This window comes from Phoxinus phoxinus (genome assembly GCF_949152265.1).
Source record: "Phoxinus phoxinus genome assembly, chromosome: 3".
In the NCBI taxonomy this organism is placed as follows: domain Eukaryota; kingdom Metazoa; phylum Chordata; class Actinopteri; order Cypriniformes; family Leuciscidae; genus Phoxinus; species Phoxinus phoxinus.
The window spans coordinates 6,571,433-6,587,866 of record NC_136878.1 but is presented as its reverse complement, the minus strand read 5'-3'; the positions used below and the strand labels follow the sequence as shown (position 1 = coordinate 6,587,866).

The following is a 16,434-nucleotide window of genomic DNA, read 5'->3' as shown; positions in this document are numbered from 1 at the left end:
TTTGAAAAATATAATTATTTTCTGCATTTCTCCTGTTCTCTAGTTGTCTAATAAACCTGGCATTGTATATTACATATATTGTTGACTCTTTGACACATTGCTTTTGTTCCTCTTTTGTAAAGCGCATGTTAAATACATAAATGTTAATATAAGAAGATCATGGCATTAATCACGGTTTAACTCGACAGCCCTGTAACACACCTTAGCACAGTTTGGTCTCTGTTATGGATCTCTGATGTGCATTTAAACTAATATCTTTGTTTTTATAAAAGAAAGGGAAACTCTTGTCTGACTTAACACATTCCACTCTCTCCTTCTGACTTTCTGGCACTGGCGTCGGTTTCCTGTGCTCACGTTGACCTCCGCCCTCTGTTTCCTGCAGGCCAGCTGGTTGATTTTGTGAAGAAGGTGGAGCAGAAAGGGCCCATGTCATGTGACACAGTGCTTAAGATCTTTTACCAGTCGTGCCGTGCTGTGCAGCACATGCACAAACAGTCTCCACCAATCATACACCGGGACTTGAAGGTGAGGCTCCTCCCTCTTTCAGGCTGCAGGCGAAATCCTTGAATATGATTTACTATGATCTAACTTCAGTGTAAGATCTGATCAAAGAAGTGTTTATTTATTTAATTATATGTAATAGGACTTATTAAAAATACAAAAATTAAACTTTATTTTCACGACTTTCAGTTAATAAGCATATTTTCTTTATTTACTTTTATAATAATAACATATTTTAATTTCCTTTTATATATTTATTTTTATTTATTTTTTGTCATTTATGTATTCTCAGCAGAATATTTTTTTACTGTATTTTTGGTTTATTTATAATTTGATACATTTGTACACATTTGAAAAAATGTATATATATATACGCATTTTAAAGTACAATGAATACTACTACTATAGTGTGTGTGTGTATATATATATATATATATATATATATATATATATATATATATATATATATATATAAATTAATAATTAAGAGTTTATTTTGGTAAAAACACAGTAATACATGGCATTAGGTGACTTATTGCTTTAATAAATATGCACAACAATGTGTACATTGTTTCAAAAAAATATACTCTAAAAATATATAAATATACTCTTCTGTATATTGTGTATATTCATTTGTTCTAAATGATCAAGTAAATAGTTTGATAACATTTCTTCTTCTCTGTAGATCGAGAATTTGTTGATCAGTCACCAGGGCACCATGAAGCTGTGTGACTTTGGCAGCGCCACTATTGTGGCACATTACCCAGACTACAGTTGGTCTGCTCACAAGAGATCTATGGTGGAAGATGAGGTAAGAAATGCAAAAAAAAAACCTTCTCCAAGCACCCATCCAGCTTTATGCTACATGAACATTAACACCAGGTTAACATCATCATGACATCGCTGTCCTCTGGTTGGTTCGTTTTGCCGTAGTTTTGATTGATTCATGGATTGTCACAATAATTGTGGAAATGATTACATTGTTATGTGGCCAGAGAGAAATATTTTGCAGTGATTATATTAAAATCTCTGGCTATTTCCCGTGGAAGCCTTCACTGATTTAATTTTGTTGATTAAATTAGTTTGTTTGGTTTCTGCTCCTCTTAAATCAGTTATTGGTAGTAAATAGAAACCCACGCAATGCACAAAGCCCGCCATTTCTCTTTACGTGAATGTCTGTTTGTGCTTCTTCAGTGGAAGTGCATTTTTGTAAGAACCCAATGAGGACCAATTTTAGCATTTTACAACCTAGCAAATTTTTTATTTTTGTTGTTGTCGTGTTTAGTTTTGTAGATGCACATAGACGTTCTGTTATGTTGTGGAAGATAAGAATTTAATACTTATATCCCACAAGAATGCATTAATTAGTTTGGAATAAATATATTTATAATTGTACAAAAGATGTTTTCAAATAAATGCTGAACTTTTTATTATTCAAAGTATTTAATGCAGTTTCCACAAAAATATTAAATGACTGGTTTCAACATTGATAATAATAAATGTTTCGTAAGCAGCAAATCATCATATTAGAATGATTTCTGAAGGATCGTGTGACACTGAAGACTGGAGTAATGATGCTGAAAATTCAGCTTTACAATCACAGGAATAAATTACATTTTAAAATATACTGAAATAGAAAAAAAAAATGTTTTAATTGTAATAATATTTCACAGAATTATGAATCAAAAACATGAAAAAAAGTGTTGCACAATAGTGTAAACTGTTGAGCAGGGCCCATTTATTTCTCATAAATTATTTCTCTTGAATCCACACACGCACATCTTTTAACATGAAGGCCCTCTAAATTATAAATCATTTCTCTTTCTTATTCTCTGTTTATCTCTCAGATCACTAGAAACACGACTCCAGCCTACAGAACACCAGAGATGATTGACCTGTATTCCAACTACCCAATAAACGAGAAACAAGACATATGGGTGAGTTATGTTTATGAGTAAGTACAGTTATGAGCAGCAGATTCTGCAGACTTTTTCCACATCTTCTGCGCTAATTTGGTCGGGGAAATCCTGCAGAATATTTGGAGTGGCTGGAAAAATAAGAAGGCTGAAAAGGAAAGTTGATAGAATATAGAATAGAATAGAATAAATCTTTAATGTCCACCGGGGTGGAAACTTTTCTTTAGTGACGAAGGAAATTGATGCAAAGTTTTAATAAAGATTACTACTTTTTTTTTCTTTTTTGGGGGGGTCCAAACCAGGTGTGACGAGAAGGCATCAAATAATCAATTATTTTTTGTTTCAACAAGTGCCGCACAGCAAAAGTACATTTTGTTTGTTTCTCCACATAGCTGTATTTTAAATGTTAAATAAGTTCTGACTGCCAGGTTTTGATTTGTCGCCTTAGCATTACTTGTCACATAGCACCTGGTTAGGAGGACACAGTGTAACAATAACACACACTTTTTCTCTCTGCAGTTATTGTTGGTGGTGTTTTTAAGTCTTGGTTTGTTCCCTATAGGCTCTGGGCTGCATCCTGTACCTGCTTTGTTTTAAGCAGCACCCATTTGAAGAAGGAGCCAAACTTCAGATAGTAAACGGCAAATACAACATTCCACAAAATGACATCAAGTACACAGTCTTTCATCAACTCATCCGTAAGTATCCCGCAGGAGCTTAGCTGTATTCCCTCTTGCCAAAAATCTCTCCTACTTCATACTGTCATTTTTCTCATGAATGCAGCTGCGTGAAAAAAGCCTTGTGTGTTTGTTCCAGGATCTATGTTGAAAATCAACCCAGAGGAACGTCTGTCGATCAGCGAGCTTGTTAACCAACTGCAGGAGATCGCAGCAGCCAGGAACGTCAACCCCAAATCTCCCATTACTGAGGTACAACCCGCGTGTTCTGAGGGTCTCTTAGATCAAGTCTTCACTAATATCTGATGCTAGAGTTTATAACCGGCAACCAAAATGGCTCTTATAATGGAATGACCTCCTCTGTTAATCTGCCAAGCCGACAAGGTTATTATAAATTAAAAATGGCCGAATAGTGGAAGAATAATTAAGTAATCAGCCAGGCTTATTATTCTGTCAGACTGATTAATACCTGGTCACTTCATGCGTTTTTACTGACCGGATCTGATTTTCTTAAAACGGTTCTATCAACACATGACCCATATAAATGTGTCTCCGCCAAACGAATATAAACATGATCTTCAATACCTGCGCTATATTCAAATTCACCTCGACGAAAGCAACAGATATGAGCTGTATTTTATTTATCATCAGCTAATTTCAAGATCAAAGACCGCAATAGGAGAGCGAGCGGCATCAGCACTGGTAAGATCATTTAGTCTCTCTACTTTAAATGAAGACGATTGTGTGTTGAGCGTCTGCGACTTAAAGGCACAATATGTATGATTTTTAGATTCAAATATCCAAAAATCACTAAAACAATCGTTATATATTTTGTTGACTCGTGTACTTGCATTATTCCAAACGTTTCCAACAATGTTTAAATCCAGAGAAATCAGCAGTTTCAACCGGGGAGCGTGTGTTTGTGTCGCCTCTCAATGACGTCACATTTCCAGTTTTACTTTCTTAGAAACCATGGAAACACCAAAGATGCTTTAATATATTATGTGCTTTATTAGACGGGTGAGCAACTGTTTGGATACATTTATCAACAGGAAACTAAACTAATTGTTATATAGCTCACCACTGTTAGTCTTAATGTTTGAATCTCTTTGTTTCCTTGATTTACCACGAGTAACATGTTTATGCCTCAGAGACAACACTATCTTGTCAAGTGGCTAGGATGGCAAAATCAGAGAGAGCTTTCTTCATCATACAATATATTTAAAAATTAATTGACCGTTCACAAAGACCCGCCCCCCTTAGTTACTGTCGCTATGTCCAACAAGTTACTTCGTTCTCATGCCACACCATGTTCTCATGCAGTAAAAAATACATCGCGGAGCAGAGAGGAGACTGACAACACGCCGACAGACCAGGTTACTTTTAACATTAAACATATTAAACAAAGTCTCACCTTTCAAATTTGGTCTTTTTTAAAAAGAAATTTAATCAATAAATACCGTTTTGTGGCTCTTTAATGTGTCGTGACAGATCGCTGTAGAGCATCAGTTAAAGCTGCTCCTGAACCGATCATCTCTTCCTTCTAGTTCATTTATAGCATCAAATAAACATGAATGAACATCAGAAGGAATGTTGTTTTAACTGCGGAAAGACGTCAGTACACTCCGCTTTTCAAGTTCAAATCCTCCCATGTTAATCTACTAACTCTCCTGACTGCTTTGTTGGACAAAATGGCGGATGGTGAAGTATGATTGGTCAGATCACCTGTCAATCAAGCTCCCTGCGAAGGGTCAATTGCATGTCATTTAGCAACAAGTCATCCAGTTTTTATTAATAGGATATTCTATCGATCTAGCTTACCGCAAAGTGCAACAAGTGTCTCATACCAGCCACCGAGCGAATGCACAGAGTAACGTTCAGAGAACGGTGTTTCGCGCAGGTCTCTTTCTCATTAGAGAGAGCCTGTTACTACAGTAATATTAATAAAACTTGCATACATTAGCTAATTACATACAGTAATATTAATACAACTTACATACATTAGCTCATCCATGAACATGATTTCTGCCCGAGTCCGTCAGATTGCTTTCCATCGGCTGTGGAGGTAAAGATGACAACTCCCATGATTCCACTCTCACGGGATTATCAATCTACGCCTTTGTTTTGAACAATCGACCTCTAGTTGCAAAAATTACATATTGTGCCTTTTATTTCCGTCAGCTGGTGCGTCTGCTTGCTGAAGAGATACTCAGCTACTCATCCTGCTGTGATACGTGTTGCAGTAGCGCTGTCATATCTGACTATAACATGTTATACAGCCTATAGCATGCTCTCACACATTTATTTTTGTAACATTTTACAGTAAATATTTACATGTGTAAATATTTGACATATGTGGTTACAACAACAACCAGATGCATTTACACTTGGAAAGCGTCTCAGATCACCTCCTGAAGGGGTTTGAGTGATGAGCATTTACACCTGGTCTTTTCACGATTGGATGGCTATCCGATCAGAGAAAACGCATGAAGTGATCAGGTGTAATATAGGCCCCAAGATGTAAGCTGGTCTTATGTCAGTTGTAAAGATATAACAGCTGTTTTTTTTTTGTTTTTTTTAAGTGAAGTGACGTGAAGGCCAAGTATAGTAATCGATAACCCATACTCGAAATTTGTCCTCTGCTTTTAATCCATCCAAGTTAGTGCACACAATTTGTGAGTAGTGAACATACACACACTGCAAACTGTGTTTGGCAAACGGTGGCTTGCTCAAGGGTATCTCAGTCATTTTCTGCTGGTATTATTGAGAATCCAACCCGCAACCTTCGGGTTAGTAGTCTGACTCTATTCATTTCATTTTCTAGTGAATTAAAATAATATATATATATATATGGTGGTGTTATTAATAAATAATAATAATACACATCATATGACATTTAAATACATTACATATATTAATATTAAATATAAAATATAATTTGCAATCATTCAATTATTGCAAGAAGTATGCATATATATGTGAAATCAAAAATCGGCCTCTTTGCTCTCTATATATCAGCGTGTGCCATTGAATATGCCACTTCTGTCACTTCATCTTAATCTCAGTAAGCTCCTGTTTGATCAGCAGACTGGTTTGGTTGGTTGAATGAGGCTCTTTGGGTGCTTCATTTAAAACAGACCCCTCATTCTTTCACACACACTCTCTCTCTCACACAAACACACACACATGCAGAGACGAACAGAGTCCCACATACTGATCGCAACTCTCTGAAGGGCCATTTAGAGACGCCGCCGCTCTCTTCCTTTCGAGTTCTGTCCTTCTTTCCTTTCCTCCCTCCATGACCTCCTGGAGACAAAGGCGCATCTCATCCCTCTTTTCATCTCTGACCTAATGGCCGCTGATCTCACTACATAAGACAGAAGCGGGACTGGTAAACAAGTGGGAGGACGAGAAAAGGATTGGGCTGTTCCAGCCATGCTTGTTCGAAAGACGTCCGAGTTGGACTAACAAATCATGGATTAATAATTATGCATGTGTTTGATGAGCATCCATACAGCGTGTTTGCATACAGAAGTCAGTGTTACGGTCCTATGTGCACACACAGTGGAGAGGGCGGCTTTAGATGCGTCTGATCTGGGTTAAGAAGGGGTTTCTCTCTGGATTAAAGTGATTACCACCAGCAGACAGAAGCAGAGACACACACACACACACGGCGATCGAGTCGTCTTGATGTTCTGCAGTCATTGACTAGCGTTCAGATCCACGAGATTTCTGGAGTCTGGATTCCTGCTTTTCTCCTGATGTGTGTGTGTATCGGACTGTTGTCCAGATGAGTCTGTTAGGTTCTTACTACTGTCTGAAGTCTGTGTATGATGGCTATGAATCCCTACAGCTCCTGGAGCAGAACGGAGGTTTCGGGAACAACAGTGCGCAGCTTCCTTCTCAGATCAACAACATAAACAACTCTGGTGAGTTCTGCACTCGACTCATTTTTTTGACAAGGCATTTTCTTTTTAGGTTTATGTAGATTTGATATGTGGCTTCCGTCTTATTCAAATGTCATTCTTCCTTTGTAATTGCTGTGATCTGTTGTCTGGAGTGATTTCACACAGCGGTGGAGACTGTGCTGTTCAATCTTATCCTGTCGCAGGATCTGTTGATGCGCTGACATCCTGTGTTTACATGCAGACATTCTGCAAGTTTCTCTTAGTTTTGAGATGCTGTTTTTCCTTTTCAGTTCATTATTTATTTTGGTTGGTTATTTATTTTTTATGAATGTTTTTATTTGCTGTTATTCATTATTTTAATCAATGTTAATTTTTATTTTTTTCTTAATATTTGTTAGTTATTATTATTGATTGGTTTGATTGGTTAGTTGTTTTTGGGGGTTAATTTATTAATGTTTGAGTGTTTATTTTTTTAAACTAACTTTTTAGTTATTATTTGGTTTGTTTCTTTAGTCTTGTTGGTTGGACTTTTTATTTGTGTTTGTTTGTAGTTCGTAGTTAAAACATTTTTAATGATTGTTTGAGTTATTATTGTTTGTTGTTTTTGTTCATATTTGTTAGTTATTGTTATTAGTTACTATTGTTTAATTTGTTAGTTATTCTTTAGGTTATTCATGTTTAACAAACAAACATTAATAAACTAAAGAATAACTAACCAATTAAACAATAGTAACTAATAATAACAACAACACATTTATCTAACAAATATAAACTAAATTGTTTGTATGTTTGTTTGTTATTCGTTTTTACATATACAAGGTAACTTTAGTTACTGTTTGGTAATTAATTTTTGTTAGTTATTTTTTATTGTTTTGTTAGTCATGTTGGTTAGTTCATTCTTTTATTTATATATTTTAGTTTAGTTTTCATATTTTTACTTTTTTTAAGTTATTTTATTTATTTTTTTAATTGCTATTCTTGTTAATTATTAGTTGGTTGGTGAGTTTTTTTTTTTTTTGGTTTGTTAATGTTTTCTTGTTATTTTTGGTTTGATAATGGTAGTTAGTTTAGTTGTTTTTCATTGTTTCTTTAGTTAATTTTTGTGTTGTTGTGTCTTGGTTTGATTTAGTTAGTACATAAACTCTTCTGTGATAGATATCTCATCACCTGTATACCTTGCTCTTTGTGAGTCCTTGTGTAGAGTAAAACTACTGATTATAACATCCAGTGTATAATAATATAGACAAATAATATCCGGCTCAGCTGCATTTGAAATTGTACGCTTTGTTAAACTGCTAAAAGCTCTTAATACCGCACATTAATGTATTCAGGAACTGGCTGAGTTGTGTAAACAATGATTTCTGGCTTTAGACCCACCAGCTTTTGTGGTAATAAGAAGCACTTTGTTTGTGAGAGATTCATATCAAAGGGTATTGAAGCTTCTACAGGATACAGCGGCATCAGTCATGTCATTATATTTCTGTTAAAACCTCACACAGTTTGAGTGAGCTCTTCATGACGGCTTTAAGTTCATCAGCGTAAATTTCACCTGACAGAAATTCACACACAGACGCAAATGCATTAAAGTGCTTGTACAAAAAGACCCTAGCTCATGCCTGCACACACACACACACACACACACACACACACACCACTAGACTTAATAGGGATCAGAGATGTGTTTCATCCTTCATAATGCTGCTAGTTTAATAATTAACTTGAACCACAATGGACTGATGCATCAGTACATTTTAAACAAAATTTAGAAAATTTAGCTCGACTTTGTATTTTAGCCAATATGATGTTGCATGAGTGTAACCCTCCACTTACCATCATGCTGCCATAATACTGTACACAAACAGATAATGCCTCGTACACACCCCTGCCCCCATATTTACCCCAAGGGATGGTTTCTCTCTCCATGCTGTAAGAGGATTGACCTCTAGTCACCATCTGCTGAGTTTACTCTGATTTTCTCAAACGAACACAGTCCGAAAGTGATAATACTACTCATGCAACCGCACACGCGACCCTGTCTCGATTTCAGGCCATTAAAAGTGTTATATTCTACACTTGTAGCATTTCCTTGTCCACTTGTAATGTTAAGCAAGATTTGTTGCACCACAAAAACTTTTATTCTTAGCTTCTGTTATCTTTGCATACTAACGTTTTGGTTATTTTTTGTTTGTTAAAAATACAATTGTTCATTTTATTTATTATTGAAATTAATATTAATAAATATGATTATTACGCTGTTTGTTCATGTTAACAAATTAGACCTTATTTGTAAAGTGTTAGCAATTATACCTGAAGCTTATTTGTTTAATGTATGTTCATGCTCATGTTAGTTAGCATGAACAGATACAACATTAAAAAATGTTATATTAGTAACTGTTAATTAGCAAACGCCATCGCACACCTGCAGGTGATCCTGTAGGTGCGTGGGGGGAAAAAGACCAACTAAGTAGGTCAAAAAATCAACAAAAAAAAACAAGGAACTCCCGCACACACTATCAGTACTTGCAAATGAGTATCAAAATTTTATTAGCAATGTTTCGGTCTCACGACCTTCATCAGGCATATACAAATATTCAAACTTAATCGCATGACAAATCAACGCACAGATCCATGTCGTCAATTATGTATTCAGTCATTGAGCCTAATTGGTTACAAATGGATCTGTCACATGATTTGTCATGTGATATTTTAAATGGGATTGAGTTTGAATATTTGTATATTTGTAAAACGTTGCTAATAAAATTGATACTCATTTGCAAGTACTAATAGTGTGTGGGAGTTCCTTGTTTTTTTTTTGTTGATATTAGTAACTGTTGAAATTGACTAAGATTAATAAATGATGTTAGTTCATGTTAACAAATAAGACCTATTTGTAAAGTGTTACCAGTTAATCTTGTTAGTTGTTGGCTAATTGGTTAGTTAGTTAGTTAGTTGGTTCATTATTTTTTGGTTTGGTAATATATGTCAGTTATTTGGCTTTGCATTTCATTACAAAGGTGTATGAATAGTCAGGTCACCTTTTATTTATATAGCGCTTTTTACAATACAGTTTGTATCAAAGCAATACTGAATAGGCATTTGATATGTATGGGTTTTATCCCCTGTCACTGCATGTTAGGCTCAAATGCTAAGATGATGGTCATGTTACAAATCTGTTCAACTTAGCAGCTTGTTCTGGTTCAGCCTACATGGACTGGAAGCGACCATCAGATGCCCAAGCAAAGCTACATCGTTTCCAAAACTCTTAAATGTCTTTCCAAGATCTTATGTCATGAACCTCATAAACTAACCCTTTAAAGGGTTAGTTCACCCAAAAAGTTAAATTCTGTCATTCCAAACCTGTGAGACTTTCGTTCATCTTCAGAACACAAATGAAGATCTCTTTAATGAGATCTGAGAGCTTTCTGTCTTTCCATTGACAGCTACGCAACTACCACTTTGACGCTTCAAAAAGTTCATAAAGAGATCGTAAAACTAATCCAAATTAATTGAGTGGTTTAGTTAAAATTTTCTGAGGAGACTCGATCGCTTTATGATGAACAGATTTAATATAGGCTTTTATTTACATACAAATATTAATTAATGCACACATTAGACATGGTAGACGGCCCAAGCATGTTCGTTTGACGTGTGAGAACCAATGAGGTTCATTCTCGTGAATGAACTTCTCGTGGTTCATTTAATGTGCACAGCACATTAGTTTAACGGTCTCGTTTATGAACTTTTTGGAGCATTAAAGTGGTAGTTGTGTAGCTGTCAATGGAGGGACAGAAATCACCCTGATTTCATCAAAAATATCTTAGCCAGATCAAAGCCATATCTTTGTGTTTCTAAGATAAACGAAAGTCTTGACATGAGGGTGAGAAATTAATGACAGAATTTTCATCTTTGGGTGAACTAACCGTCTAAGATCTGATCATTTGAGTTTTAAAGAACTGTTCTTTGAGACGTGTCATGAGATGATACGAGTCATTGCATTGAGGCGTTTCTTGTGTGCATGTCAAATATTATTAAGCAAAACTATTCTTCTGTAAAATCACTTTTGACAAACGTTGGCCTGCAATTATGTGCTTGTTTGAATCTCCAGGTGTGTATGAGACCGACCCGGCCATGGGTGGAGGCTTCCTGGATATTCTGAAAGGAGGAACCGAAAGATTCCTCACCAACATCAAAGACACTTCATCCAAAGTCATCCAGTCAGTGGCCAGGTGAGCGACTCCTTCACACCGCAGTAAAACACCCCTGCGGCTGTCGCACATTAACAAGTGCACATGCCTTGCTTGAGTACGTTTTGGCTTGCCTTGGTTTCGCTATGATGCACCACTTTACGCAGAGCCATTGACAGATTCAGCCGAATGAAGGAAGAGGTCGTAGTGGTGTACTACTAGAGAGCTCTAGTAATCTGCTGGTGGTTAATCTGATATCACCTAATCTTGCTCTCAAGCAATGCCACCCGCTGCTGACTTGGAGCATGTTATCTGAAGTCTGTGCTCTGTTCTTGGTATTCATTCAGAGGCTCTTTTTCATGAGCTGTCGCATTTTAAGGCTTCAAAAACATGCTGTCCCCTGACAGGAAGGCTATTTAAAAATGTAGGAAGAATAATTAGGAAAGATTTATTTTGACAAATTCTGCACTACTGAATGCATCATTCACTGACCGAATGCATTGTGATGAAAAAACATTCAAGACTGTTATAATTAACTAGAGTTAGTTATTTATAAATATATTTTGCTTAATTTCCCAAAGAAAAAGTATGAAAGTTTAATATTAAAATTGGAGTATTTTACCCAAATACTTTTTGCACTATATGCACTATTTCTCAAATCAGTGTTACTTTAGTTTTATTACTTACTATAGTAGTTATTAATATTTTGCATTTTTATATTTTCAGCTATTTTGTTTGCAATCTTTTGTCATTTTTATTATTTTTGTTTTTTATATATATAAATTTTCTATTTATCTTTAATTGTTTTTTTGTTGTAGTAATTTTAATACTGTATCTTAATCTTATTTACACACACTACAAGATAATCGGGCTGATTTTGGGCCCACTTCTCCCCATCTGAAAATCCTAGGAAAAGTCATGCTTATCTTGATAGCTCTACAGATTATTTTATCAGATTTTCCTGTGGTCTGTGAACTGTGAAGTGTGTTAAGAGTGACTGAATCTGCTTAGAAAAACGTCGGAGCCGCACCAATCTCAAATCGTAAAAATCTGCTTGGGGAACTCCTAGGACAAACACACACACTCTGTAGAAGTTACCACGAAACGATAACTAATCAGAAAGTGAGTTGACGGAAGCTTAACAATATCCACGCCTTTATCCAAACCTTTTTCTTTTTTCTGCTATTTTTTTGTAAAAAGCAGTCCAAATACTCCTATCGCCATCTTGTCTTGTCCGTCATCTGGCATGTTTGTTTACTCTGAAATCACATTTGACTCTCACATTTAGAAAATCTGGTAAGATTTTAGTGCGTTCCAGCCTTTAGTTACCTTGGCAGGCAATATTTCTAACTTTTTGTTTTTCATGTAATATTTATAGATTTTTTTCAGTTAACGAAAACCTTAATTTAGTTTTAGTTAACGATATAAAATAAGAACAAAAAGGCATTTTAAAATGTTGTGGTTTCGTCAGATATTACCTCATTCGAATGCGTGCTGCAGAATTATTCCTCTACAATGAACGTGTGATGCATGATATCAGATTTGATGAATAATTGATTCGTATGAATTTTTTCCGGAGTGCTGCTTTTGTATGTTTTTCTGTAGAATAACAAATGCTTATGCTTCATACTTGCTGAAACGAAGGACATTCATAAAAGTAAATAGGTCATTTCTGAGTTCATGTTGATTTGATCATCAGAAGGTAAATTTGATCTGTCTAATTGTAGTGACTGTATGTTAATCTCTTGGTAAACTCAATCAGGGTTTTGTTTATGACACACACTGATCTACCAGATCATAAATTCCCCTCCATAATCCGTTTGCATTTATTAATCATGTTTAATAATTATCCCCCTATCATCCCCCACAAGTCTGTCGTGCTTGTTTTCTCCTCAGTTGGCCCAATTTGCTTTAATTTTTTTGTTTTGTTCATTGTCTTGTTTTGTTCATTTTGTTCCTGAATCACATTTCTCGGTCTCAAATCACCAACCCCTTTCAGCTCCAGGTAACTATGGGACAGCGCCTGTGTGTCTGTGTTTAGCGTTACACGTGTGTGTGTGTGTGTGTGTGTGTGTGTAGAGATGTTGTGTGAACTTCACTCCACCTTCATCTCATGGCTTTGTATGCTGTTTGTTCATAACCACAGTCTGCTCCCATCAGCAATAGTTTCTTAAAAAGTTTGAACAGCTTGCCTACTAAATACATATTTATGAATGCTACATTGAAATGACATTAAAGGAATAGTTCACCTCATTCCATACAATATCATGGTATATTCAAATTCTTCTATATTTATATATAAACATAGACCTTATGTAGCCCCGCCCCTTTTCAGTGCAGCGCTTTTTGTGTTCTTTCTTCCGGTTTATATTTCCACAGCATGACGGTAAGATCTTATGGATTTATGAATGAACCGCTCATTTTAATATCTTCCTGGTCTACTGAGATTTGATATGACATCCACTTAAACATTACAATGCTCATGATAACTTACTCTTCGACAGCGATGCCATAGAAATATACAGAGCTACCGCAGTTCAAACATTCAAACACATTTTAAAGATGCCCGCTTGTTTCTCTGGTGCATAAGATCTATACAGTACCTTTAAAAAGTGTGGGGTTGGTAATATTTTTTGTTTGTGAAAGTGTTTTATTCTCACAAAGTCTACTTTTACAGGATTATTAAATATTACCATTTTTAAATTTTAGAAATTTGTAGAATTTTTTTTTTTATCAAAGCTGTATTTTCAGCATAATTACTCCAGTCTTCAGCATCACATGATGATACATAATTATGCTGATTTGCTGCTCAAGAAACGTTTATGTTTATTATCAATGTTAAAAACAGTGATGCTGCTTAATATTTCTGTGTTTTTTTTTCAGGATTTAATTTTAATTAGAAATCTTTTGTAACATTATAAATGTCTTTAATGCATCCTTGCTGAATAAAAGTATTAATTTCTTTAAAAAAAAAAAAAAATCTTACTGACCCCAAATTTGGAACGGTAGTGTTAACAGACCTGAATAAGTTAGTTTTTCTTTTTGGGTGAACTATCCCTTTAACTGTTGTCTTTTTTTTGGTCCCAGATTTCTTCGAAAGTGTCGTAAAGTTTGATGACTCTTGAGTTTTGATACAAGCCGTTACTCATATTCCTCTTGACAGTTTTTTCTGCCTGTAATCTAGATGTTCTTCTTGCTTTGCTGTTGTGTTCACACTTGTGTCCTATCCTGTCTCAGTTATGCTAAGGGAGACCTGGACCTGTCCTACATCACCTCCAGACTAGCAGGTACACTCACCCGTGCAATAGGACTTTAGATTCATTTTGGATGTCTTAACCCGAATGGTGTGAAGTTAATTACTCGTCTCTTTGTGTGTTTTTGCAGTCATGTCTTTCCCAGCTGAAGGAGTTGAATCTGCCATTAAGAATAACATTGAGGACGTGCGTCTGTTCCTGGATTCTCGACATGCGGGTCATTATGCAGTATACAACCTCTCCAAACGCTCCTATAGACCGGCCAGGTTTCACAACAGGGTGAGAGTGGATCGCAAAGCATTTTGCTTTTCTTGATGTCTTTCCAAATATCATGAAACCAGTGTTGTAAATAAAACTAAAGCTATTAAAAATCCTTTTATTTAATTGAAATGAGCTGAAGTAAAATATAAAAATTCGATGTAAAACGTACATTTAAAAAAACGTAATACCTTTAAATGTTGCCTTTGCAACTAACTGAAATAAATCAGTTTAAAGGTAGGGTAGGCAATTTGTTTTATAAACGCTTTTTGTTATGCTAGTTGAAACTCTCTTCACATCCTGATAACAATCAATAATAGGAGTGGTCTAAATATTAAAACATCTACAAATATTTTATGTGGAAGTCTCAGAACCGAAAAATTTCAGCCAACCTTCCTGTCAGCGTATGTATTTCTATACCTCCGCGCAGACATCACATGATGAGCTTTTAGACATGAGGTAATTCAACGTCGTCTCTCGTGGCGCTTTGCAGACTCTGCTGTGTGTGTGTGTGTGTTCATGTTCTGTGTGTGTGTTCATGAGGAGGTGTGTCTTTGGAGAGGCTCTTAAGGGAGGGTGGGATCTCATGCTTTCAAAGCTAGCTTGCTATTGCTAGCCGCTCTGACATTGCCTACCTTACCTTTAAAGTTGAAGTAGGTAAAACCTAAAACTGGAATAAGCTAAATAGAAATACATTTTTAAAAAACTAATGAAAATGACAAAAGCCCAAAATACTAAAATGAAAAAAATAATAGGAGAAAAAAAAAATATTTGTTAATAAATACTATAATAGTTAATAAATATAATACAAAAATAACTAAATAAATCCAGAGTAGATGCCATACTTAATTTGATAAATATAAAAACAAGGCTAGATTGAAGCAACATTGATTCAAGCAATGGAATAAGTTTGTGGCTGGGCTGTTTCTTTTGGTGATATTATTGGCAAGGTAATGAAAGCCTTCACTTTTAAATATGGTCTCTAGTCTTTCTATTGTCTACACATATTGTAATTGTTTTTCTGTGCCGTACTGTACTTGATGAAACTCATAATTGTGTTGTGTGTGTGTGTGCAGGTATCAGAGTGTGGCTGGCAACCTAGACGTGCTCCTACTCTGAAGAACTTGTACAGTATATGTAAGAACATGCATCAATGGCTCAAACAGGACCAGAGGAACATCTGCATCGTACATTGCCTGGTGAGCGCACACACACACACACACACACAAACACACACACAGCTTTTTTCCACCAACATTACTAGCTACGTTTACATGAACACCTTTTGTTTCAATCAGAATTAATTGATTCCATGATGAATCTGAACGTAGTGTTTACATGAGCGCGAAATAAAGTGATCTGGTTGATTTGTGCGTTTATATGTCAATATGTTAATATTTATTTTGACATGCGCACACCGCATAAATATACAGACACTCCTGCTGTTTGTTCATACTAACCATACCACCTACATTTCTTCTTTTATTTGTCTTGAAAAGAGTAGACTTAATATGCATCTATTTCAAGTCGTAATTAGGAGACTCTTATGCTTATTATTTATCAAGCTGTAAAAACGCCCGAAACAAGGACTGGTGGGACGTTGTCCTTCTCCACTTCTCAGACGATGAGTGGAAGGAGAATTTCAGAATGACACAACAGTCATTTATTACTCTTCATTCAACAACAACAACAATAGCTCTTTCCGTGTGTCATACGGCATTTCTACATCATTGCAC

At 35.6% G+C, this 16,434-nt stretch overlaps 1 protein-coding gene across 7 annotated transcripts in view; it reads left to right on the top strand.

The window, feature by feature from the left end:
• The window catches only part of gak (cyclin G associated kinase), a 44,103-nt gene that overhangs the window by 7,475 nt on the left and 20,194 nt on the right, over positions 1-16,434 (top strand). For 5 of the 7 annotated variants that reach the window (XM_079607621.1, XM_079607616.1, XM_079607620.1 and 2 more), the window contains exons 5-15: positions 383-525; positions 1,187-1,312; positions 2,349-2,438; positions 2,980-3,115; positions 3,234-3,346; positions 3,746-3,796; positions 6,948-7,023; positions 11,108-11,228; positions 14,424-14,473; positions 14,571-14,719; positions 15,775-15,897. In XM_079607621.1, coding sequence (XP_079463747.1) covers positions 383-525; positions 1,187-1,312; positions 2,349-2,438; positions 2,980-3,115; positions 3,234-3,346; positions 3,746-3,796; positions 6,948-7,023; positions 11,108-11,228; positions 14,424-14,473; positions 14,571-14,719; positions 15,775-15,897 — 1,178 coding nt within the window. The remainder of the gene's footprint in view (positions 1-382; positions 526-1,186; positions 1,313-2,348; positions 2,439-2,979; positions 3,116-3,233; positions 3,347-3,745; positions 3,797-6,947; positions 7,024-11,107; positions 11,229-14,423; positions 14,474-14,570; positions 14,720-15,774; positions 15,898-16,434) is intronic. The other 2 variants (XM_079607618.1, XM_079607617.1) reach the window with 1 other exon arrangement.